General features: G+C 37.2%; 1 protein-coding gene across 2 annotated transcripts in view; it reads left to right on the top strand.

The window, feature by feature from the left end:
- LOC121444908 (mediator of RNA polymerase II transcription subunit 14) overlaps positions 1–25,489 on the top strand; it is a 97,561-nt gene that overhangs the window by 4,287 nt on the left and 67,785 nt on the right. For both annotated transcript variants that reach the window (XM_041646845.1, XM_041646846.1), the window contains exons 2-10: positions 2,307–2,333; positions 4,772–4,877; positions 9,926–10,099; positions 10,711–10,840; positions 11,652–11,780; positions 12,126–12,233; positions 12,948–13,080; positions 22,631–22,781; positions 23,730–23,841. In XM_041646845.1, coding sequence (XP_041502779.1) covers positions 2,307–2,333; positions 4,772–4,877; positions 9,926–10,099; positions 10,711–10,840; positions 11,652–11,780; positions 12,126–12,233; positions 12,948–13,080; positions 22,631–22,781; positions 23,730–23,841 — 1,070 coding nt within the window. The remainder of the gene's footprint in view (positions 1–2,306; positions 2,334–4,771; positions 4,878–9,925; positions 10,100–10,710; positions 10,841–11,651; positions 11,781–12,125; positions 12,234–12,947; positions 13,081–22,630; positions 22,782–23,729; positions 23,842–25,489) is intronic.

Genomic DNA, 25,489 nt, shown 5'->3' with positions numbered 1-25,489 from the left:
TTGTAGACTTACACACACACACACACACACACACACACACACACACAAGGTTTCAATAATTTAGATGATTTGGTTTGAGCCCCCAGTTTCTAGATTTTTTTTTCTTCTGCTTGTTCACCCCCAACACATATTCATACTTTTTAGGGGCATATATTCTATTCTTTGCTTTTTTTCCCCCTCCAAGACAGGGTTTCTCTGTGTAGCTTTGGAGCCTGTCCTGGAACTTGCTTTGTAGCCCAGACTGTCCTGGAACTCACAGAGAGATCCACTTACCTCTGCCTCCCGAGTGCTGGGATTAAAAGCGTGCGCCACCACTGCCCAGCTATTCTTTGCTTTTTAACATCTTTGCTAGGGTTATAGCCATATAAACTTTTACTGGTGTGGAATAAATGTGCTCTGTGCTTTCTTTCAATATTTGCATCTTAGGGTTTCCCCCCATGTGGTGAGTTTCATAAAGGAATTTAAAATAGAAGTGGAAGCATTGGGAGAAAAGGAGACAGTCAGCAAATCCTGTCCTTTACCCTGGAAATGGTAGAATTTCTGGTGGGAGCTGATCCTTTAGAGTCTCTGGGGGCAGGTAGGAGCTGGAACAATGGTTCCTGCCTTCCTATTCTACCTCTAAGTGCTTCTGTCTCCCCATCCCCCAATCCTCATTTTTCTCTCTTTTGAGAACAAGGCTTTTCAGGGAGTACTCTGAGGAGCTTTTTTTTTATGTAGAGGAACTTACCAGGGGCTGCTTTTATTTGCAGTCTTTGAGACAGGGTCTGACTCTATCTATCCTAGGCTGGTCTTGTGGCAATCCTCCTTCTCAGCCTCCCAAGTGCTGTGATTACAGGTGTGTGCTACTATACCTCGTTCTTATTTGCAGGCTTCTAATAGGCCTTTAGCTTCTACTTGGCTTTTCGGTAAATAGGCCTTTTCAGCACCTACTTAGTTTAAACTCCCATGCATATCCTGACCTCTGCCTTGGTGTCCATCATTGTCCTGAACCCCACCTTTCTACTAGGAATTGAGCCCAGGCATGTGCTGTGTAGGTGCTCTACCACTGAACTGTATACCCCAGCTCACTATCTAGTTCCTCTGTCACTCTGATTATACCTGTAGCTTCCATCCATCCCAATGTCTTTCCTGAGAATAAGACAGTGCTTTCCCCTACTTGTGCCTTTCTCTGTTTATGAGGCACATGGGGTGGATGTGTGTGCATGCAGGAAGACCATTAAGCAGCTTGGGTGCATTCTTCAGGATCCGATATTTGCTGGGCAGCCTTGAGAGGTATTCAGGCCATCATGCTTAGACTGTGAGCTAGAGGTTACTGGAATGTGGAGGTTAAGAGCTTTCCAAGCATCACTAGAGTAGTAGTATAATTTATCAATGAGAAATGATAGAAATGATAGAAATTTATCAATGAGAAAGTTGACATAGGTTGCTGGCAGTCAGTACTGGAGAACTAGCAAAAAGAAATCAAGAACACTGATGGTTCTATTAAAAAGTAATATAAAACACGTAGGAGAGATGGCTCAGTTGTTAAGAACATTGACCGCTCTTCCAGGGGACCCAGGCAGCTCACAATTGTCTGTAATTCTAAGATTCAACACCCTCACACAGACATATGTACAGGCAAAACACAAAAAAATTTAAAAAATAAAAAAATATATAAATCCTTCATCTAACCATTATGCAATGTCATAATTGCCATAAAGCCTTGATTGCACCCTTAGCTTCCAGAGTCACCTATTGTAATACAACATTTCTGCTAAGAATCAAAGTGCTCACAGAGGTTTGGGTTCAGAGAGGCTGATAACTAACCCCTATTCCTACACCTGTAGTCATTTTGGTATTAAAAGATACCTTTTCTGACTCTGATATTGTGTGCTGATATGAGACTTGCAGTATTTACTTATTTATTTTTTAAGAGTGTTTCTATGTAGTTCTGGTTGTCCTGGAATTCACTGTGTAGACCAAGCTGGTCTCATACTGAAATAGATTCTCCTGCTTCTGCCTCCTGAGTATTGGGAACAAAAGGTGTGCACCACCACACTCCAAGCTTGCACTTTTTAAGTGTTTAAAGTTTACATAGTATCTTCTGAATCATTTTGAGTGGAAAGAAATGTTGGTTTCTCAGCTTGTACTTTACAGCCATATTGTTGCTAATTGATAGTGTAGGGAGTTAGCAGCCACTTGAGCCTGTAGTTACTGTTTGCTCAGTTTTTCTGAAAGCATGAAGATAAGAAATAGTGTCACAGTAAAGGCCATTATCACATTTTCACCAGGCATGCATATATTTAATCAACTTTTTCTTTTTTTAGATTACCAAGGAAATCTGATGTGGAAAGGTGAGTATGAAGAAAATTCTTAAATCTTTCTCCTTATTGGCTTTTTTTCTTCTAGTCTAGAGTATGGGTATGGGGCTGTTGATGGTGTAGGGGTGTGGATTAGGAACCTAGCCCCAAAGAGACGTGGAACTGTGTATTTAGTCAGAAGCACCAGGGAATGCGGTTTTCTTATTCTTGGTACTTGAATGTGTAGAACCTTTGTTCTTTAAACTTTTGTTGGTGACCGACCAAGGCAAATCCTTGGGAGGAATAGGAAAATGTAATTGTCTATTTGTAATGGAAGTTGAGGAGTAGACTGGCTTTAGACTGTTATATCTTTTAGCACATTGTGTTTCGTCTCTAGCTATTGCTATTTTATAGTTGAAAACTTTTTGAGTCAATTTTAAATTTGGTGCTTAAGACAACACTGTTTCTATAGGCCAAAGGAACAAGATAAATTAAGATTTAAGGAGATTATGTTATTGGGGTTTAAATTGGGACTATAATACAAAGCTAACTTCATTATATCTTTCATACTACCAATGCGCCTTGGTATTGGTTTTAAAGGCCAAGTCACTAGGGCAGTTTATAATATTCGTTAGTGACTACCTCTTCATTACTAACACCACATGCTCTGTTTGTAGACTTAGACACAAATCAAAAAGATAGAGCTGGAAGACACTACTGAAACTTAACCTATATAATAACTTGGCTGGTCAGTTTTTTTTTTTTTAAATTGTTGTTGTTGTTTCGAGGCAGGATTTCTCTGTGCATCTTTTGGAGCCTGTCTTAGAACTCGCTGTTGTAGACCAGGCTGGCCTTGAACTCACAGAGATCTACCTGTAGTGTGGCTTTGTTTTTTGTTTCTCAGGACAGGGGTTCTCTGTGTAGTCCTGGCTCACAGAAATCTGCCTGCCTCTGCCTCCTGAGTGCTGGGATTAAAATCGTGGGCTACTACAACCAACAGACCGGCTGGCTGGTCAGTTTTCAAAGAAGGAAATAAGCTAGGTTTGTTCTAGCTGCTGTGGGGTAGGAAAGACCACTGGGCTTTTAGAGAACTAACTCATGTGCCCTATCATTTGAGACAGTGCGGTGTCAGAAATCCACATTACAGTAGCTTCTAGAGAAGGACATCTTTTTGATAGAGGAGCATATTTAGGCAAAAATATACTAGACAAACCTAGAGAGGAGCAGCACTGATGTTCTGAGTCCTGTTGTAGGCAGTGTCCAGGTGGTTGTGTGGTGTTGGGGGTTGAACAGAGCCTTATATTCTGAGCTCCAACCCCAGCCCTGTCAGAAGTCAATGTAATTTTAGCACTTGTGTTGTGTCACAGTCTTGCTTGTTTTTCTTCTATAATCCTTGACAGACACTGACAAAGAGCCTTAAGTGTGCCCTTGGCTTTTCTTTTTCTGTTTCCAGTAATCATGGTATTGACTGTTCTTAAAGAAGCTTTTCAGGTTGTGTGTGGTCCTTCTACACTCTCAGTAGCAGCTTGACTTTGACGTATTCAGTCAGCATTAGACTTCAGCAAAAACTTACTTGCATGCATTGCGTCATGGTGATGTTATTGGCAAGATGCAGAGACTTGTAGTTCATTGCAAAGTCACATTAAAATTAATAAATTCATCTCACTTGGAGGTAGGTTGGTATTCTTCTGGGTTTTGCCATTAGTCTTGGCATGTTGAAGTTTTCTTTTTTTCCAGTGTCTTAGACAATAAAAGGTATGATTATCAGTTGTGTAGTGGTCCTGAAGTAAAGAGCTCTAGCTAACATAGGCAGAGAGTTTTTAATGAAGCTCTTAAAGCTTCATGAGATGATAAAAATATGGATGATTGCTGGGTGAAAAAGCATAGACGTGAGTACAGTATTAAAATAGATATGGAAAGACCTACTTTCCTTTTACTTTCAGCTTGTCTTTAATTTGGCTAAGGTAGTGAACTTTGCCATTGAAATTGGTGTGAAGAGTTCATACTGAAGTTCTTTGTTAAGTTTTTTTTCAGTTATGCCATTGCAACTTGGGAAATAACCCTTGATTTTGTAGAAAGAACACACTTCCAAGTTTTGGTAAAGAATATATTTCAACTCCTCTAACCAAAGTGGTAACTAATTAACAGGAGTTTCAGTTAAGAAATTTATACTTCATAGCTCCTAAATTAGTCTCTTCTGACTCATTTAACGTCCACTACCTCATATCCATGAATTTAATATATAAGAATCATTTATTATAATAAAAATTAGTTTAAAAATGTAGTTTATTGTGGAAAAACTCCTATTGGATCTATTGCGCTGTGGTCAAAGTTTCAGACAGGAAGGACCCAAAGAAGAGATGAAAATATTTATATAAATATTTTAGGTTAAGTTTGTTGTGTTTGTAAACAAATACTTTAAAAATTTAGATTTGAAACAGATTGTGAGATATAATGTGCTGGTTTCAGATGAGAATTATTTTATCTTACAGGAAAATAGAAATTGTACAGTTTGCTAGCAGGACACGTCAACTCTTCGTTCGATTATTAGCTTTAGTAAAATGGGCTAATGATGCTGGCAAAGTAGAAAAGTGTGCGGTGAGTTAAACTTGATTTTACTTTATAAAATAACTTTTGAAAGCTGGACATGGTAACACATGTCTGTGATCTTAGCATCCAGGAAACTGTGTAAAAGACAGTTGTAAATTCCAGGTTAGTGCCGGGCGATGGTGGTGCACGCCTTTAATCCCAGCACTCGGGAGGCAGAGGCAGGCGGATCTCTGTGAGTTCGAGACCAGCCTGGTCTACAGAGCTAGTTCCAGGACAGGCTCCAAAGCCACAAAGAAACACTGTCTCGAAAAAAAAAAAAATTCCAGGTTAGTGAGACTACATGGCATGATGCTGTCTTGAAAGAAGCAAAATAACTTGAAATGTTTTGCATAATTTACAATTTTAGCTTTAACATCTCTTGATTAAATGTTATTACTGATGTCAATAATCATGTTCCTTTATGAAATTCCAAAATGAATTTCTGCGGAAGCATAGTATTTATTTTTGGACACTTGATCAAAAGGAAGATGAGGAGATACCTAGAAGACATTACTTGAGGAACTAAAAGGGAGAAATGGTTACCAGGCTCCAGAAACCACAGAGAAACCCTGTCTCAAAAAACCAAACCAAAAACAAAACAAAACAAAACAAAACAAAAAAAAACAAAATTGTATGAGTCTTTAGAGCTGCGATTCTCAACCTGTGGGTTGCAAACCCTTTGACAACCCTCTATCTCCAATAATATTTACATTATGATTCATAGCAGTAACACAATTACAGTTATAAAGTAGCAACAAAAATAATTTTATGCTTAGAGGACACCACAACATGAGGAACTGTATTAAAGGGTTGCAGCCTTAGGTAGGTTGAGAACCACTGAGCTAGAGTTTGTAAGGTTCTCTCAAAGTTTGCTTATTGATTCTGATGTCCTGATGAGAATGGCAGAATCTGTATTTTCTATTTTCACAGAAGAGATTGATATGATTTCTAGAAAATACATGGCTTCTTCAAAGTCACAGAACTGATGATGACGTGTATCTGTTCAGTTGTTAGTTCATTTACTCACGCTCCGAAACTACTGAACTCGTGTTATAAGAGATAGCAGGGAATGACTTGAATAAAGCATAGTCCCTGTCTTCAGGAAGCTCATAGTCTTTTGACTGTTGAATTACTCTTAATTCAAGGAAATGACTTCTTAGAGTGAAGTGTAACAAACACTAAATCTAGCCCTTAAAACTGTTTTAAGGGGCTGGAAATGTAGTTCAATTGGTAGTACTTTTAGAGCATGTACTTGTCTCTAGTGCTGCATGAACCAGTCATGGTGATGTTTGCCTGTAATCCCAGCACTTGGGAGATGAAGGCAGAAAGATCAAAAGTTTAAGATCATCCTTAGCTACATAGTCAGTTGACTTTAGCAACAGATCCTGTTTCCACACAACAATGACAACAACAACCAATCAAGTTTTAAGCTAAGAATGTGAAGAGGACAAGCTAGGGTCCTTGAATGAGCTTACTGAGCAAACTTGGGAGGATGATTCAGTGTTCACAGATGAGGAACACTGCCTCTTGTTTTACTTCAATCACTCCTAATGAGTTCATACTGGGAAGGGTAGTTAGATAGTGAATAAAGTACTGAAATGCAGACAGCATTTTCCTACTTTAATTAAGGTTCCCTTTTTAAGTTCAGCTCTACAAGACCAAATGTATGTCTAGATGCTGTCATTTAAATTTGTGAATGGAAAGGAAGTGCAGAGCTATACTAAGCTTCACAATGATGTTAGAATTCCATTTTTTGTTTTCTTTCTTTTATTTAATGACATTTAAAAAAGGGTTATTAGTTTTCAGGCCAGTTAAGAGCACTGGGTCCCAGGTTCCACTCTCAGGACCCACATGGCAGCTCACAACTGCCTGTAATTCCAGTTCCAGAAGATCTGACATACTCACATACATAAAGTCAAAACACCAATACACCTAAAATAAAATCAATTATTTTTTAAAAAAAAGGTTATTAGCTTTCATAGGTTAAAGCAGATTAACAAATTGGTACTAGCTAAATTATGTATGAGAACTTCAAAAATTCTCTGAGATTTATTAAGCTTCTTAAATAAAAATGAACAGCTACCTGGCTTGGTCCCATAGTATATTTATTTTCTTAGCATTCTTGTAAATTGAAAATATATTAATGGAGAATTTTTCTTTGTAAGTTGATGAAGGTGCTTATTTCCCAAAAATCCCACTCTACAAAGAATCTACAGCACAGTTGTGTTTCTTACATTTCACCTCAGTTTTTAGCCTGTTGTCTTTGCTTAGCCTCTTTCACTTGATTGCCTAATTATAACCAAAACTTATGCAAAAGTCGCCAAATTAAAAGGAGGATAAAGATCAAAGATTGATATGTCCATCACCATGAACAATTTTAGAATTTTTATCACCACAGAAAGAAAGCTTGTGCCATTTACCTATTGCTCCTAGCCCTTACCTATAGGCAACCATTAACCTACTTACTTATCTGTTTGAATTTGCCTACTCTAAACATTTCTTATAAATGGATTCATGTGTTTTCTCAAAGGCTTCTTTATAATGTTTTTAGTATGTGTCAGTACTTCATTTATATTGAATTGCACAGAAACCCTCATTTTGTTTTATCTCTTCTCTAGTTGGAATCGATAATGTTACAAAGTTTTTTTGTGTATGCCTTTCTTTCTTTTGAATACATACTAAGGTAAAGTGATTGTATCATAGATAATTGTTTCATCAGCTAGACTGTTCTTTAAAATGGCTGTACCATTTTACAATCCCACCAGCAATATATGAAGGATCTAATTTTTCCATATCTATAATATTAAACTGCTTTGAATTTAGCCAAGCTAGTCATATCTCACTAGGGTTTTCACTGTCTATTCATACATCCTGACTGATTTCCCTGTGTCTCTTTTTTGAGGTAGTATTTTACTGTGTTGTCTAGACTGGCCTTGTATTTGCTGTGTTATCTATGCTGAAGTCAAGCTTGTGATCTTCCTGCATCAGTGTACTGAGTGCTGGATTACAGGCATGTACCACCATGCCTGCCTTCCACTAAAGTTTCAGCATCTATTTCCCTGTTGACTGATGATGAGCATATTTTCATTGGCCATTTGTATTTCTTCCTTAGAGAAATGTCCATTCACTGCTCAAAGTCTAACAATTTTTAACCAAATTGATAGTTGGTGTGCAAATATGTTTAAAAACCATGATGATTACTAGGTTTACTAATAAGTTGCTCAAAACTAAAGCATTAGCATTAATTTGATTTCTTCCTTCCTTTTTGGTTTTTTGAGACAGAGTTTCTCTGTGTAACAGCCCTGGCTGTCCTGGAACTAGCTCTGTAGACCAGGCTGGTCTCTGCTTGCTTCTGCCTCCCAAGTGCTAGGATCAAAGGCAAAAGCCACCACCATCTGACTAATTTGCTTTCTAAGTTTAGAGTATCTGGACCTGATTACTCAGATCTACAGGCTAGATAAACTGTTATCTCAGTTTATCTCCCATCTTCCCAGAGGGAAGTTCTCTGGTTTTCTTTTCTCTTAACCGGCCTTACAAACCTTTTCTCCTGAGTGATAAGGAACCTTTTCTCCTGAGTGATAAGGAACCTTTTCTCCTGAGTGATAAGATTTTTTTTTTTCCTAGACAGCGTTTCTGTGTTGTCACTCTGGCTATCTGGTCTAGAATTTGCTCTGTAGACCTGGCTTGGCCTCAAACTCACAGAGATCCAACTGCCTCTGTCTTACAAGTGCTGGGATTAAAGGTGTGCACCATCACCACCCAGCAAAGTGACAAGATTCTTTTTTTTTTCCGGGACAGGCTTTCTCTGTGTAACAGTCCTGGCTGTCCTGGAAGTCTCTTTGTAGTCCAGTCTGGCCTCAAACTCACAGATCTGCCTACCTCTTCCTGAGTACTGATATTAGAAGTGAGCACCACCACCAAAAAAATTTCTTTTTAAATTTTTTTAAAATGTGGATTGGTGTTTTGCCATGATTGTCAGGTCCCCTGGAACTGGAGTTACAGATAGTTGTGAGCTGCCATGTGGGTACAGGGAATTGAACCTGGGTTCTCTGGAAGAGCAGCCTGTGCTCTTAACCACCTACCCATCTCTCCAGTCCTGAAAAATTTTAAAATGGCCTAAATCCAAGATAAAATGAATTCAGCAGTTGAGACTGTTTATTAGTTTCATGGCTATGAATATGAATTTAGCGTTGGTGGTGTTGATAGACTATTGCACTAGTTACAAAAGGTAGCATTTCTTCTGGCTCTAACTAAGAAATAAAAGGTCTTTACCTGTGAATCTATTTTTCTTATCTCTAAGGTGATAGTAATTATAGGGTTGTAGAAATTAGATAATAAAATAACTAGAAATGAAAAGAAGATACAGATCACTGTCAGGGTATGATGCTCTATTGCATTAATTCTGGGTTACAGTGTTTTAAGTTGTCTACCAGAAGCTTGTTTGAAGGACATGAGCGAAAGGAATGCTAGGTATTGATGTAAAACAGAACTAAAGGTTTGAAAGAGAAAGTATTTCAGTCTTGTGATGACTCTACTAGTGTATTGAATAGAGAACTGATAGAATTTCTGTATTGGGTAGAAAGTTGCCCGGATCTCATAGCGGCAGTATGTACTTAGTGTTTTCTATGTTCTGAAGATTAAGTATGTGGTACTTAATTCTCAGAACAACTTCATGAGGTTGGGAATCTTACCTCCATTTTACTGCTGAAAACCTTAGGCATAGAAAGGTTGACCTATTTGTCAAAGTGGACAGGACTAGTAAGTTAGAGTTAAAATTTTGATCAAGGCAGTCTTGGAGTCCATGATTTTAACTACTTTATTGCTGCCCAACACTAGAAATCTATCACGTTAAAACCATTTTATTTTTCTCTTTTCTTAATATTTGGTATTATGTATGAGTGGTGTCAAAAGTGGAAAAATGAAAGAAAAGTACTGTTTTAGTGTCATACAAATAAACACTTATTTTAATATCTTTTGAAACTTGCTTAGGAGTGAGTTAATGGTATTTAATGAAGAAAGCAATTTTCAAGGCAGCTTATTTACCCTTTGCTTTAAAGATGATCTCAAGCTTTTTAGATCAGCAAGCTATCTTGTTTGTGGACACCGCTGATCGCTTGGCCTCCTTAGCTAGAGATGCACTGGTCCATGCACGCCTGCCTAGTTTTGCTATCCCATATGCCATTGATGTGCTGACTACTGGCTCTTATCCACGACTTCCAACCTGCATCAGGGTAAGTGCTTTGCTCCTGTACTCGTACAAGTTCAAGACTTTGGGTTTAGATTATGCAGCATAGGAAAAACAATATTTTAAAAACTAGTTTATATAGTTGTTTTTTTCTCTACAAGTAAACGTGTGGTAGTTTGAAATAAATTGGGGCTACGATGTGAGTAGATATTGAACTGGGGAATCTTTTCTTTCCTCCTTTCTTTTTCCTTTTTTTCCTCCATTTCCTCCCCTTTCCCTGTCCTTGTTGGGAGTGAGCAGATATGCAAATATTATTTGGTGTCTGTTTCAGGTGTGAAAATAATTGGCACAGCCGTAGCATTTTGGAAGTGCATTCAAAATGTATTATGGTAGTTGAATGAATTGGTGCTATTGTTTTCTATACATTTAGGAACTAGAGGAAGTCATGTGATATTAATTTGGTGTCATAAATGGAGCACGAGGAAGAACATGGTTTTGGCAAGGTGACAGAATTATTTGCATTCAAATGCATAGTCACTATTATTAGATGTAGATAACAGAAATGAGTGTTGTGGTTGTCTTGAGTAAAGTAAGAAAATGTATCAAGACAAGTGCAGATAAACAATTTCATCTTTCTGTATATTATTTTTTTCGTAGGATAAAATTATTCCTCCAGACCCAATTACCAAAATTGAGAAACAAGCCACACTTCATCAACTTAATCAGATTCTTAGACATAGGCTTGTAACAACAGATCTTCCTCCACAGCTAGCAAATCTTACAGTGGGTATGTACCTGAAATTTTTTTTTGTAAGAATATGTTTTTGAGCTCACTGGGCAGTGGTGATGCAAACCTTTAATTCCAGCACTTGGGAGGCAGAGGTAGGTGAATCTCTGTGAGTCTGAGTCCAAGCTTGTCTACAGAGCTAGTTCCAGGACAACCAAGCCTACACAAAGAAATCCTGTCTTCAAACAAACAAACAAACAAAATATTTTCTCACACTGGAAAGATGGCTCAGAGATTAAGAGCACTGGCTGTCCTTCTAGAAGTCTTGAGTTTAATTCCCAGAAACCACTTGGGGGCTCACAACTATCTATAATGAGATGTGGTACCCTCTGCAGGCATATATGCAGGCAGAACACTGTATACATAATAAATAAATAAAATTTTTTAAAAGAATATTTTCTTAAATGTCCTTTTGGGTTTTGTTCATAGAACAAGTAGATAAAGTTTTAATTTTTGTGGTATTTGAACCTATGATTTGCCATCCATTTTTTTTCTTTTTAGTATCTAAACATACAGTGCTGGTATTTGTTTCTGGGGGGAGTTAGTGGTATTATTCGAGGCTGAAAGAGAAAAGAGGCCCCAAAGTTGACCCTGGAGAACATGCTGTGCTATTTATTTATATGTAGTTGCCTTTAGTTTCTCAATGACCTAGACATTGCTTACTGTCTATGTCTGAACCATTGGGCTTGTTTCAACACTTAGGACAAAGCTTACAGTCCATTTAAAATGTTTCATAAATGAGATTGAAACTTGGAGATTAGCCAGAAGCTTATTGTTTTAAAGCAATGTCCACTTCTTCCTCTTCTAAAAGCAAATGGCCGTGTGAAGTTTCGAGTTGAAGGAGAATTTGAAGCAACCTTGACAGTAATGGGTGATGATCCAGAAGTTCCATGGCGCCTTCTCAAGCTAGAAATTCTAGTTGAGGATAAGGAAACGGGAGGTAAATCGTCTTAGTCTTGTCATTCTTCTTTCTTTAACTTTTATTTACTTATTTGTTTATTTATGGTTTGGCATTTTTATATTGAAGTATTCCTGCAGAAAAATGTGTAGCAATGTATTTTGTAATTTGAAGCAAAATTTTGATGATCATAATTACCTACTGACTGGAGAAATTTCAGTGTTTCCCAATGTATAATGTTCTGTAGTTTTCTCAAGATAATCTTGGTTCCTCTTTTTTTTTAATTTTAAATTTATTTTTAAATTTTAGTGTACACTTCCTCGGTTAATGTTATAATACTGACCTCTCTTTCCAATTAACTGCCTTCTTTTCTTCTACCAATGGAAGATGGCCGAGCTTTGGTTCATAGCATGCAAATCGACTTTATCCATCAGTTGGTGCAGTCTAGGCTCTTTGCTGATGAGAAACCTCTTCAGGACATGTACAACTGCCTACGTATCCTTCTGAAATTTGAGACATGTACTGTAAGGATTTTGTCTTCCTCTTTCCTCTACATTTTCTGTTTATCCTTTGTCCTGAGTGTAGTAATCTGGTCTCTCCTTCCCGTACCTCATCTCTTTTGAATAGAAATAGGCATGGAGAACCAGCCAGTATGAACATTAATGATATATCTATAATAAGACTGATAGCAAATTTTACCGACGACTTTGCAGGCAACTCCTAAAAGTGATTACTTAGAAGTAGTATTGTTTGCTGGGCAAGGTGGTACATGCCTATAGTCTCAGCACCTGAGAGGCAAGGCTCTGTAGCTAGTTCAAAGCCAGCCTGCATTACATAATGAGAACCTGTCTCAAAAAGAGGTACCATTTTGGTGAAAATGTGTTATTTGATCAATTTGTATTTTCTAAACGATGAATTAAGGGATAAACCTGGACCTAGTTTTGTTTATTTAGGCCAAAATTGTCAACCTTTTTTCTAAAATTATGCCACATATTTTACTACTTCTTATGATTTGTCATTTGAGAATATAATTTCAGGCAACCACAGGTTTTGTCTTATTTAGGATGAGTCATTAGACCAAGATGATTCCAAAAACTTCCTTCATTTCTAGCTCTTTGGGCATAGATTCCTTGTTAGATGACATTTGCCTGTGATTATTGCCTGCTTGAATAGCATATTATATTTGATTTTCTTAACATGATAAATCAGATTGTTTCTGCTTATCTCTTCAATTAGAAGTGTTACATTCCCAGACTCTGATGTTAATCCGAGAGAGGTGGGGTGACCTTGTACAAGTGGAAAGGTATCACGCTGGAAAGTGCCTCTCTCTCTCAGTTTGGAAGTAAGTAAAATTGGTTCTGGTGGTTTGTGTGATTTGTTAAAGCTGTTTTCGTTGTTGTTGTTTTTTGGTTTTTATGGTTTCTTTCCCACATAGAACTGATTTATTATATATGAATAGCTATGTGCCCAGAATTATGTGATTTAATTTAGTAAGGTTCCAGTATCATGTAGACCACGTGTAACATCTGCAGTGTCAATCCATGACAGTTTGAGAGAGGTTCAAAAGAATTTGTTTAGGTGTAAAATGGGAGTAAACACTGATACAGGACAGGTTAGATACCACTGCAGTTCTACTTAAGGGGAAGGGGAACCAACAGCAAGCTGCCTGCTCCACTCGTACCATCCAAGTGAGCACGAGCAAAGGCAAGAGACCCTTCACCCTCAGCTTATCAGTTGTCATTCGCAGACAACGCCACGCCCTAGAGCTTGTTGCCCCAAGTCATTGACTAAATGGATTGAAATCATACAATACTTCCTTTTTTGTATAAATAAGAAGGTTCTAGCCTAATATTAAACTATATACAATAAGAGCAATTATTAAGTATTGTCCAGAAAAAAAGGGTAATAACATACACAAAATAAAACTACAAACAATAAGGACAATATCAAACAAGAAACACATACTAAATGCCCAGGCTATAGGTAATGGCAAATAACAGAGATTATTCCAATAGCTGTCCTGTCTTGAGGAGGAGCCTATGTCTTGTACCTAAAATGTCTTAGCTAAGATAAAAGAGGATAGTAACTGTGACTATCTAGTCTTCAACCCCCCAAGACCTGAGAAGGAAAATAATATTACCTGATTAAGCAGGAAGTGCAAGCAAGCGACTTCCAAAATATGTAAGAAATGACAGAAACAGCTGGCTACCTGGACAGTCACCCAAAATTTCTCTGTAACACTAGGGCAACCAACTTTGGCTATAGACCTAGAGGATCTGACAGATCATTTTTAGATTCAGTAGTCACTTTTCCTTGTATCCTACTTGTTCAGATTGGACAGTGTGCTTATTGTAAGTCAGCAGTTGAGGCAAGGGCAGTTCTTTGCCCAATAAGCCAGATTTGCCCAGAAGAAAACAAGCTCCATATGGAGTGTCTTCACTGCCCATCATTCTCTCTGGAGTAAATTGATGTTGCCAGGAGCAGTTATGTCTCATGTCAACAGAATTCTAAATTATTAAAACATTTAAATGCCATATTCTGTAGGTAGGTCTTTGAAGTGCTTGAAGATTACCTATCTATGGAGAGTACATCTCTGTATCTAGAGAACTAACAAGTATGGCAAACATGGGTGGCTATTAACCTGTAATTCTTAATAACCTATATAACTTGAGGACTAAAGCTTCACATGATAAAAATAAAATAAACCATCTTCAAACATGTACAGCATGAGGACAATGATCTCAAAATTGTAACAACATATAATCAGAGGTGAAAAATGTAATATGACTAAAATATCTCTAATTTGTATCAATATATAAAATATCTTAAGCAGAAGTAAAAACATACATTCATTATGACAAAAATAACTTTATATTTGTGTGTAAAACATTGCAAACAGAAATAGCAACATATACAACATGACAAATATAATTTTGAATTTGTATCAATATATAAATTATCTTAGGAATACAAAAATTATTTTACATTTGTATCTATGCAAGAATCTATACCAATATAAATTCTCTAAAACTAATAGTTGCTAAAATAGTTTACAAATAGTTATACTAATCTACCTTATTATCCTATTCTACCTTTCTTAAGAGTATTTTGCTTTAGATTTGTAGACATATATCTTTACTAAGGCTTATTATATATTTATTTTTAAGTTAGATTAGCTTATTGTGGGCTCATGTCAGATTGTTTCAGAGACTATTAGGTTAGATTGGGTTTTGGGTGGCATTGGTGATCAAATCCAGGGCTTTAAGTGTGCAAACTGAGCATTCCACCACTAGAGCTATGCTCTAGTCCCCAAAGCTTAGAATGTTATCACTTTTTTTACTCTTAATTACACCAACAATTTATTCATACACGCCCAGGAACCCATCCAGAAGCCACGGGAGCTAGGCTGGTCTGGCCAATCTTTCATTAGTCTATGTGTAATAATGTTATTCCTTTCTAAGTGAACTTGTAGGGAGAATCTGCTATTTGCCATCTTATGTTTATGCATAACATATGTACTATAACTGCAGTTCACAAGTCATGAAAGAGGCCAGAGAGACCTCATTCAACATGTAATAAAGCAGGCGTAGAGTCCCAAATACAAACTTTAGACTACTCTGGTAGTCCTGTAGAGGAGGGAGAAGAAAAATCAGAGGAACCAGAGGGTTCAGAGACATTATGAGAACATGACCACAGAACCAACTGATTAGGACTCATGGGGGCTCTGAGAGTTTAGAGCTTGTATGGGTCTGACATAGATTTTCCACCCCCTCTATCTATATGGATAAATATCTTGGTATTCTTGTGGGATTCCTAACAGTAGCATCAGGGGCTATCTCTGACTTTTTTGGCTTCTGGTGGAATATGTTCTTACTGGATTGCATCATAAAGTCTGTCTGTCTGTATTTATTTATTTATTTAAAATTTCCACCTTCTCCCATTTCCTTCCCACTACCCCCTCTCACTCCCCCTCCCTCTCCAGTCCTAAGAGAAGTCAGGGTGCCCTGCCCTGTGGAAAGTCCAAGGCCCCTCTCTGCTCCATCCAGGTCTAGGAAGGTGTGCATCCAAACAGATTAGGCTCCCAAAAAGCCAGTACATGCAGTAGAACCAAATCCCAGTGCCATCATCATTGGTTTCTCATTCAGTCCCCATTGTCAGCCACATTCAGAGTGTCCGATTTGATCACAAGCTCGTTCAGTCCCAGTCCAGCTGGCCTTGGTGAGCTCCCATTAGATCAGTCACATCGTCTCAGTGGGTGGATGCACCCCTAGCGGTCCTGACTTCCTAGCTCATGTTCTCCTTCCTTCTGCTTTTCATCTGAACCTTGGGAACTCAATCCAGTGCTCCAATGTGGGTCTCTGTCTCTATCTCCATCATTTTTTTTTTTTTTTTTACCAGATATAGGTTCTATGGTGATATGCAAGATACTCATCACTGTGGCTATGGGACAAGGCCAGTTTAGGCACCCTCTCTTCTGCTGCCAAAGGACCTAGCTTGGGAAATCCCCTTGGAAACCTGAGAACCCCTCTAGAGCCAAGTCTCTTGCTAACCTAAAATGGCTCCATTAATTAAGATATCTTCTTCCCTGCTCCCATATCCACCCTTCCTCCATCTCAACCATCCCACTCCCAAGCTCTTTCCAATCCTCTCCTTCTCCCTTCTCTCTCCCCTTCCCCCACCCCACCTCCACCCCTGTGCTCCCAACTTTTGGCTGGCGAGCTTGTCTACTTCCAATTTACAGGAGGATAAATATATGTTTTTTTTGGGGGGGGGTTCACCTTATTATTTAGCTTCTCTAGAATCACGAACTATAGGCTCAATGTCGTTTGTTTATGGCTAGAATTCACTAATGAGTGAGTACATCCCATATTCATATTTTTGGATCTGGGTTATCTCACTCAGGATAGTGTTTTCTATTTCTGTCCATTTGCATGCAAAATTCAAGATGTCATAGTTTTTTACCACAGAGTAGTACTCTACTGCGTAGATGTGCCACACTTTCTTTATCCATTCTTCCATTGAGGGGCATCTAGGTTGTTTCCAGGTTCTGGCTATTACAAATAATGCTGCTATGAACATAGTTGAGGGCTGGAGAGATGGCTCAGTGGTTAAGAGCATTGCCTGCTCTTCCAGAGGTCCTGAGTTCAATTCCCGGCAACCACATGGTGGCTCACAACCATCTGTAATGAGATCTAGTGACCTCTTCTGGCCTGCAGACGTACACTGTATGCATAATACTGTATGCATAATAAATAAATAAATAAATAAATAAACAAACAAACAAACAAACAAACAAATAAATAAATAAATAAATAAATAAATAAATAAAAGAACATAGTTGAACAAATGCTTTTGTAGTATGACTGGGCATCTTTTGGGTATATTCCCAAGAGTGGAATTGCTGGATCCTGAGGTAGGTTGATAGGTTGACTCCCAGTTTCCTGAGAAACTGCCACATTGATTTCCAAAGTGGTTGCACAAGTTTGCATTTCCACCAGCAATGGATGAGTGTACCCCTTACTCCACATGCTCTCCAGCGTAGGTTATCATTGGTGTTTTTGATTTTAACCATTCTGACAGGTGTAAGATGGTATCACAAAGTTGTTTTGATTTGCATTTCCCTGATTGCTAAGGAGGTTGAGCATGACTTTAAGTGTCTTTTGGCCATTTGAACTTCTTCTGTTGAGAATTCTCTGTTCAGTTCAGTGCCCCATTTTCTAATTAGGTTAATTAGCATTTTAAAGTCTAGTTTCTTGAGTTCTTTATATATTTTGGAGATCAGGCCTTTGTCTGTTGTGGGGTTGGTGAAGATCTTATCCCAGTCAGTAGGTTGCCTTTTGTCTTAATGACAATGTCCTTTGCTTTACAGAAGCTTCTCAGTTTCAGGAGGTCCCATCTATTCAATGTTGTTCTCATTGTCCGTGCTACTGGGGTTATATGTAGGAAGTAGTCTCCTGTGCCCATGTGTTGCAGTCTACTTTCCACTTTCTCTTCGATCAGGTTCAGTGTGTTCGGACTGATATTGAGGTCTTTAATCCATTTGGATTTGACTTTTGTGCATGATGATAGATAAGGATCTATTTTCATTCTTCTATAGGCTGACATCCAGTTATGCCAGCACCATTTGTTGAGGATGCTTTCTTTCTTCCATTGTATACTTATAGCTCCTTTGTCAAAAATCAGGTGTTCATAGGTTTGTGGATTAATATCTGGGTCTTCAATTCGATTCCATTGGTCGACTTCTTTGTTTTTATGCCAATACCAAGCTGTTTTCATTACTGTAGCTCTGTAATAGAGTTTGAAGTCAGGGATGGTAATGCCTCCGGAAGTTCCTTTATTGTATAGGATTGTTTTGGCTATCCTGGGTTTTTTGTTTTTCCATATAAAGTTGGTTATTATTCTCTCAATTCTTCAAGGTCTGTGAAGAATTTTGTTGGGACTTTGATAGGGATTGCATTGAATCTATAGATTGCTTTTGGTAGAATTGCCATTTTTACTATGTTGATCCTACTAATCCAAGAGCATGGGAGATCCTTCTATTTTCTGATATCCTCTTCAATTTCTTTCTTCAAAGACTTAAAGTTCTTGTCAAGTAGATCTTTCACTTCCTTGGTAAGAGTTACCCCAAGATACTTTATGCTATTGTGGCTATCGTGAAAGGTGATGCTTCTCTTATTTCTGCTCTGCTTCTCTATCCTTTGTGTATAAAGGACTACTGATTTTTTGAAGTTGATCTTGTATCCTGCCACATTACTAAAGGTGTTTATCAGCTGTAGGAGTTCTTTGGTAGAGTTTTAGGTCACTTATATGTATATTATCATATCATCTGCAATGAAAGTTTGACTTCTTCCTTTCCGATTTGAATCCCCTTGGTCCCCATATGTTGTCTTATTGCTATTGCTGGAACTTCAAGCACTATATTGAAGAGGTATGGAGAGAGTGGACAGCCTTGTCTTGTTTCTGATTTTAGTGGAATGGCTTTAAGTTTCTCTCCATTTAATTTGATGTTAGCTGTCAGCTTGCTGTATATTGCTTTTATTATATTTAGGTATGAACCTTGTATCCCAAATCTCTCCATATCCTTTATCATAAAGGGGTGTTGAATTTTATCAAATGCTTTTTCAGCATCTAATGAAATGATCATATGGTTTTTTTTCTTTCAGTTTATTTATATGATGGATTACATTGATAGATTTTTGTATGTTGAACCAGCCCTGCATCTCTGGGATGAAGCCTACTTGATCATAATGGATAATTTTTTTGATGTGTTCTTAGATTCGGTTTGCCAGTATTGTATTGAATTTTTGTGTCGATGTTCATGAGTGAGATTGGTTTGTAATTCTTTTTCTTGGTTGAGTCTTTGGTTTTGGTATCAGGGTAACTGTAGCTTCATAAAAGGAGTTTGGCAATGACTCTTCTGTTTCTATTTTGTGAAACACATTAAAGAGTATAGGTATTAGGTCTTCTTGGAAGTTCTGCTAGAATTCTGCATTAAAACCATCTGTTCCTGGACTTTTTTTGGTAGGGAGGTTTTTGATGACAGTTTCTAATTCCTTGCGACTTATAGGTCTATTTAGATTGTTCACCTGGTCTTGATTTAATTTTGGTATATGGTACTTATCTAAAAAAATGTCCATTTCTTTTACATTTTCCTATTTTGTGGCATACAGGTTTTTGTAGTAAGATCTAAAGATTCTCTGAATTTCCTCTGTGTCTGTGGTTATGTCCCCCTTTTCATTTCTGATCTTGTGAATTTGTGTGTTCTCTCTCTGCCGTTTGATTAGTTTGGATAGGGGTTTGTTAATCTTGTTGATTTTCTCCAAGAACCAGCTTTTTGTTTCATTGATTCTTTGGATTATTTTCTGTTTCTATTTTGTTGATTTCAGCCCTCAGTTTGATTATTTCCAGTCTTCTACTCCTCCTGGGTGAGTCTGCTTCTTTTTTTTGGAGAGCTTTCAGGTGTGCTGTTAAGTGTCTAATGTGTGCTTTCTCCGTTTTCTTTAAGTGAACACTTAGTGCTATGAAGTTTCCTCTTAGCACTGCTTTCATAGTGTCCCATAGGTTTGGGTATGTTGTGTCTTTATTTTCATTGAATTCAAGGAAGACTTTAATTTCTTTCTTGATTTCTTCCTTGACCCAGGGGTGGTTCAGTAGTTGTCTGTTCAGTTTCCATGAGTTTGTAGGCTTTCTGGGGGTAGCATTGTTGTTGAATTTTAACTTTATTCCATGGTGATCTGATAGTACACAGGAGGTTACTACAATTTCTTTTGTATCTGTGGATATTTGCTTTGCTACCGATTATGTGATCAATTTTCGAGAAGGTTCCATGAGTTGCTGAGAAGAAGGTATATTCTTTTCTGTTTGGGTGGAATGTTCTATAGATGTCTGTTAAATCTATTCGGTTCATTACATCTGTTAGTTCTCTTATTTCTCTGTTAAGTTTCTGTCTGGTTGACCTGTACATTGGTGAGAGAGGAGTGTTGAAATCACCCACTCTTAGAGTGTGGGGTTTGATGTATGCTTTGAGTTCTAGTAATGTTTCTTTTACATATGTGGGTGCTTTTATATTAGGGGTGTAGATATTCAGGATTGAGACTTCCTCCTGATGAATTGTTCCTGTTATGAGTATAAAGTGTCCTTCTCCCTCTCTTCTGATTGATTTTAGTTTGAAATCAATTTTGTTAGATATTAGTATAGCCACACCCACTTATTCCTTAGATCCATTTGATTGGAAAACCTTTTCCCAACTTTTTACTCTGAGGTAGTGTCTGTCTTTGAGGTTGAGGTGTGTTTCTTATAAACAGCAGAATGTTGGATCCTGTTTTCGTATCCATTCTCTTAACCTATTCTTTTTAATAGGTGAATTGAGTCCATTGATATTAAGTGATATTAATGACCAGTGGTTGTTAACTCCAGTTAGTTTTTTTTTTTGGTGATAGTGTTTGTGTGTTTCCCTTCTTTGAGTTGTGCAGGTGGAGGGTTGTCAGGTATTTGTGTTATTATGGGTGTTGTTGGTTTCCTTGGTTTGTGGTTTTCCTTCTAGTATGATCTGTAAGGCTGAGTTTGTGGCTATGTATTGTTTAAATCTGTTTTTGTCTTGGAATATTTTGTTTTCTCCATTGATGGTGAATGCAAGCTTTGCTGGGTATAGTAGTCTGGGCTTGCGTTCATGGTCTCTTTGTGTCTGCAGCACATCTATCCAAGACCTTCTGGCTTTCATGATTTCCATTTAGAAGTCAGGTGTAATTCTGATAGGTTTCCCTTTATATGTTACTTGATCTTTTTCCTTTGCAGCTCTTAATATTCTTTCTTTATTCTGTATGTTTTGTGTTTTGATTATTATATAGTGAGGGGATTTTTTTTTTGATCCAGTCTATTTGGTGTTGTGTATGCTCTTGTACCTTCATAGGAATGTTTTTTAGGTTGGGAAAGTTTTCTTCTATAATTTTGTTGAATATATTTTCTGGGCCTTTGAGCTGTAATTCTTCTCCTTCTTCTACTCTTATTATTCTTAGGTTTGGTCTTTTCATGGTGTCCCAGATTTCCTGGATGTTTGTGTTAAGAATTTGTTGGATTTGCTATTCTTTAATCAATGAGTTTATTTTCTCTATAGTATCTTCCTGCGTCTGAGATTCTTTCTTCTTTCTCTTTTATTCTGTTGGTTTTACTTGTCTCTGTAGTTCCTGTTTGTTTACCCAGATTTTCCATATCCATCCATCCCTCGGTTTGTGTTTTCTTCATTACCTCTATTTTATTTTTCAAGTCTTGAACTGTTTCCATTACCTGTTTATTGTTTTTTCTTGGTTTTCTTGGGTATCTTTGAGAGATTTATTTATTTTTTCTACCTTTTTGTTTGTCTTCTCCATTTCTTTAAAGCAGTTTTTCACATCCTGTTTAAGGTCCTCTATTATTTTCATAATGTTACGTTTAAAGTCTATTTCTTCTACTTCTTCTGGAATAGGGTGTTCAAGTCTTCTTGTTGCGTGATCACTGGATTCTGGTGTTGTCAAGTTGCTTTTCAGGTTGTTGGGAATTCTTGCATTGGCGCTTGCCCATCTTTTCGTTCAGATGCAGCCAGGAGAGTCTTGGCGTCTTGGTCCAATCTTTGCTGTGACTGACTGTGTACTTGGGGAATTTTCTTGGTCTGGCCTTTCTTAGGGCCCCTTAGCACTGGAGCCAGTCTTGCTGGTGGATCTAAGGACTCTGCAGATGGAAAGGAGTGCCCTCTGGCTGGATCTCCTCAGTTCAGGAGCAGGATATGTTCGTGGGCCAAGGACCTTGCAGACAATAAGGCAGGCCTGGGGGAGGCAGGGTTATGTGGAACAAAGAAGCCCCTGCAGCAGGAGTTGGAGGGGCCCTGTACTCCCTTCTGGACCTTCCTGCTGGGTGAGCATACACTTACCTCTCTGGATGGATCTCCTCAGTGCAGGAGCAGGAACTGTTCCTGGGCCAAGAACCTCACAGACAATAGCAGTTATCACTTTTTAAAACATACTTGTTTTTCACAGTTTCCCATTTTAAATTGTAACTTTTAAAACCTGATTTGGAAAAAATTGCCTTGATCCTATTTACCTTTAATTCTTGTTTGAACTTGAGTTCTGATTTCTCTAGATAAATCAGAGGCAGATACTACCTATAAGATGGTTTCTGTTTTTAAGTTTTGGGTTTGTTTTTGTGAGTGCAAGTATTTTATTTTTAAAATGTAATAGAGCAAATGTTGAATTGGTTTATAGAATAACTATCTTCTTCATATTAATGTATCCCTGCACAAACACACACTGAGGGCCTGCTATGTTTAAGGTTCTGACTCAGTAGCATAATGCATGTATCTGTTTGACTATAAAAGTTAAAAAAATTGTGTTGATATGTCATTCTCCCCTGCCCTCTTTCAGTCAACAGGTTCTAGGGAGAAAAACAGGCACAGCATCTGTTCACAAAGTTACAATTAAAATTGATGAAAATGATGTCTCCAAGCCTTTACAGATTTTTCATGATCCTCCTTTGCCATCTTCTGATTCTAAATTAGTAGAAAGAGCTATGAAGGTAAACGGTTCTCAGTGTATTTTAATTGATTAAATAAATAAATATAATTTAGCACATAGAAAACTTTTAGCACAAATTCTTTGAAATATGTAATCATTTCTAAACCCCTGTATAAAACTTGTTTTAGGTCAGTTTTATACTTCCGTATTTGTTTTTTGTCTTTTTAACATCTGATACTATATAAAATAATTTTCAATATCTTCTTTTAGTTTAGTATGTAGAGCAATGCTATTGCATCTAAGAATACACTCTTATGCTGAATTATGCCTTCAGCCTAGTTTAAGTTTTGTAGTTTAAATCAGACCTTTTTATTTTTTAAGGTCTGGCATCTGAGAACTGTGGCTATTATGTGTGTTTGTGTGTTTGTGTGTGTGTGTGTGTGTGTGTGTGTGTGTGTATCCATGTTGTTGCTTTGAGGTGGAATCTCACTATGAAGCCATGGCAAGCCTGGAACTTAATATTTAGACTAGGATGGCCTTAATTCCCATAGATCGAGTTGCCTGCATCTTCCTCCTAAGTGCAAGGAAGGGTCTCATGTCACTTAGGCTGATCTCAATCTTGTTATGTATCTGAAGATGACCTTTGAATTTCTGATCTTCCTGCCTTTACCTCCTGAGTGCTGAGATTGCACACAATTTATGAAATGCTTGGGAATCAAATCCAGAACTTTCTGTATTCTGAACACTTGGCCGACTGGAACTATACATACCCTAGCCTATTGTATTTAGGAAAATAGCAGTTTTAGTTTTGAAGTTTCTAAAGTCATACAAAATAATTAAAAGCTCACTCTCATTTACATTATATTTTTACTTTATCTAAGTTTGCTTATACTAGTTAATCTCCAGTATGGAAAAGAAGTATCTTAAGGCACAGTTGTGTGCACACTCACACTTTTATAATCAAAATGTTTTAATTGTACATTTGACTTTATTGTTGATATTTATGCAGATTGACCACTTATCAATAGAAAAGCTCCTGATTGATAGTGTACATGCAAGAGCCCATCAGAAGCTGCAGGAACTGAAGGCCATTCTTAGAAGCTTCAATGCTAATGAAAATTGTAAGTGTTTTCAATTTTCTTTTATTTAAGGGCTTTTCTTATATGCCTTTTCCTGATGTATGGTTTTGTTGAGGATGCTGGGTCTTTGTTGCCTTTATCGCTAAATCTACCATACCTGTTTGAATTTTTACCTTATTTATTTATTTATTTATTTATTTATTAATTATACTTAACTTGTCTTTATTTTTGAATTGTTTGCACAGTTTCTCCTCAAAAATATATACTTAGTAAAATAGAAACATTTTAACATGACTCGTAATTTAGTGTTTCTTCTGACAAAGCAGCACTGCAAATACTTTTATAATGTACTTATAAAATATGGCTGAACAAAGCAGAATTCAGCTCTTGTTTTCAGTTTTATTACAACTCTAAATCCATTAACAGTGTTAAGAATAAGAAATTCAGGGGGCTGGAAAAATGTTGCAGTCGTTAAGAGCACTGGCTGCTTTTCCCGAGGTCCTGAGTTCAATTCCCAGCAACCATGGTGTTTCACAACCATCTGTAATGAAATTTGATTTCCAGAAAGGCAGAACACCCATATACATAAAATCAATAAATAGTTAAAAACAAAATAAGAAATTCAGATGTAAAAGAGTGGAAAATCTTCTAAATTTAATTACCTACCTAATATGTTAAAGAACTTTAGATGTAGCAAATTCTTCATTCCATGGAGTTTCCATTTACTGTCCTTAGGTCCAGACCAACTGTTTTTTTTTTTTTTTTTGGTATATAGGGTCTTGTTATATAACCCAAGCTGCCTTTCAATTTGTGGGCTTGCTACTTCAGCTCCTCATTGGTTGGGATAACAGGCATTGGCCAACATATACAGCTCCTCCAGTTGTTTTTGATTATAATTCTCTTGTGCTCCGAGTGCAGAGTATAATTAAGATGTTGTAGGTGAAGTGCCTTTAAAGTAGAAGCTAGTAGTAGTGGATTACAGACCTCAGATTACTCCATTATACTTACAGAAAAGCGACTTCCTAGGTACATAATAGTAACAGTGCATTAAAGTCATTTTGATAAAAGGAGATAAAACACTGCCCGAAGCAAAGACAACCTTTGAAAAATGGATAGTACATGTTCATTCAAGAATGTTCTGGTGTTCTGTTCAATAGTAGACTAGTTAGTTAATAATAGTATACTGTGTAATAGCTACAAAAGAAAGTTTTTGTTGTTCTTATCACAAATGCTTAATGTTATTGCTATAGTAGTTACTGACTTGATCATTGCATAATTTATAAATGTATTACAATATCACATGATCTATAATTATATAAATATATAATTATTTTACTTTATGTTAATAAAAATATAGTCATTCAGCCGGAAGGTGGTGGTTCACGCCTTTAATCCCAGGTGGATCTCTGAGTTCAAGGCCAACCTGGTCTACAAGAGCTAGTTCCAGGACAGCTCCAAGCCACAGAGAAACCCTGTCTCAAAAACATATATATATAGTCATCAACACAAACTAATGAATAGAAGTGAAAAATAGGATTGACAGCAAATCATAGTATTAAAATATGACTATAATATAAAGTTTTTCTTTCTCTTAGCATACAGAACAATTGGTCTCCTTTTCTTTGCATCATTTTTAAAGATTGATTTATTTTTATTTTATGTGTATGCGTGTTCTCCCTGCACATATGTC

The sequence above is a fragment of the Microtus oregoni genome, unplaced genomic scaffold (genome assembly GCF_018167655.1).
Source record: "Microtus oregoni isolate MIOR12 unplaced genomic scaffold, Mior012 000147F_ref0000457, whole genome shotgun sequence".
Taxonomy (NCBI): domain Eukaryota; kingdom Metazoa; phylum Chordata; class Mammalia; order Rodentia; family Cricetidae; genus Microtus; species Microtus oregoni.
Note: the sequence above shows the minus strand (reverse complement) of the source record. Positions and strands in the feature narration are given on the sequence as shown.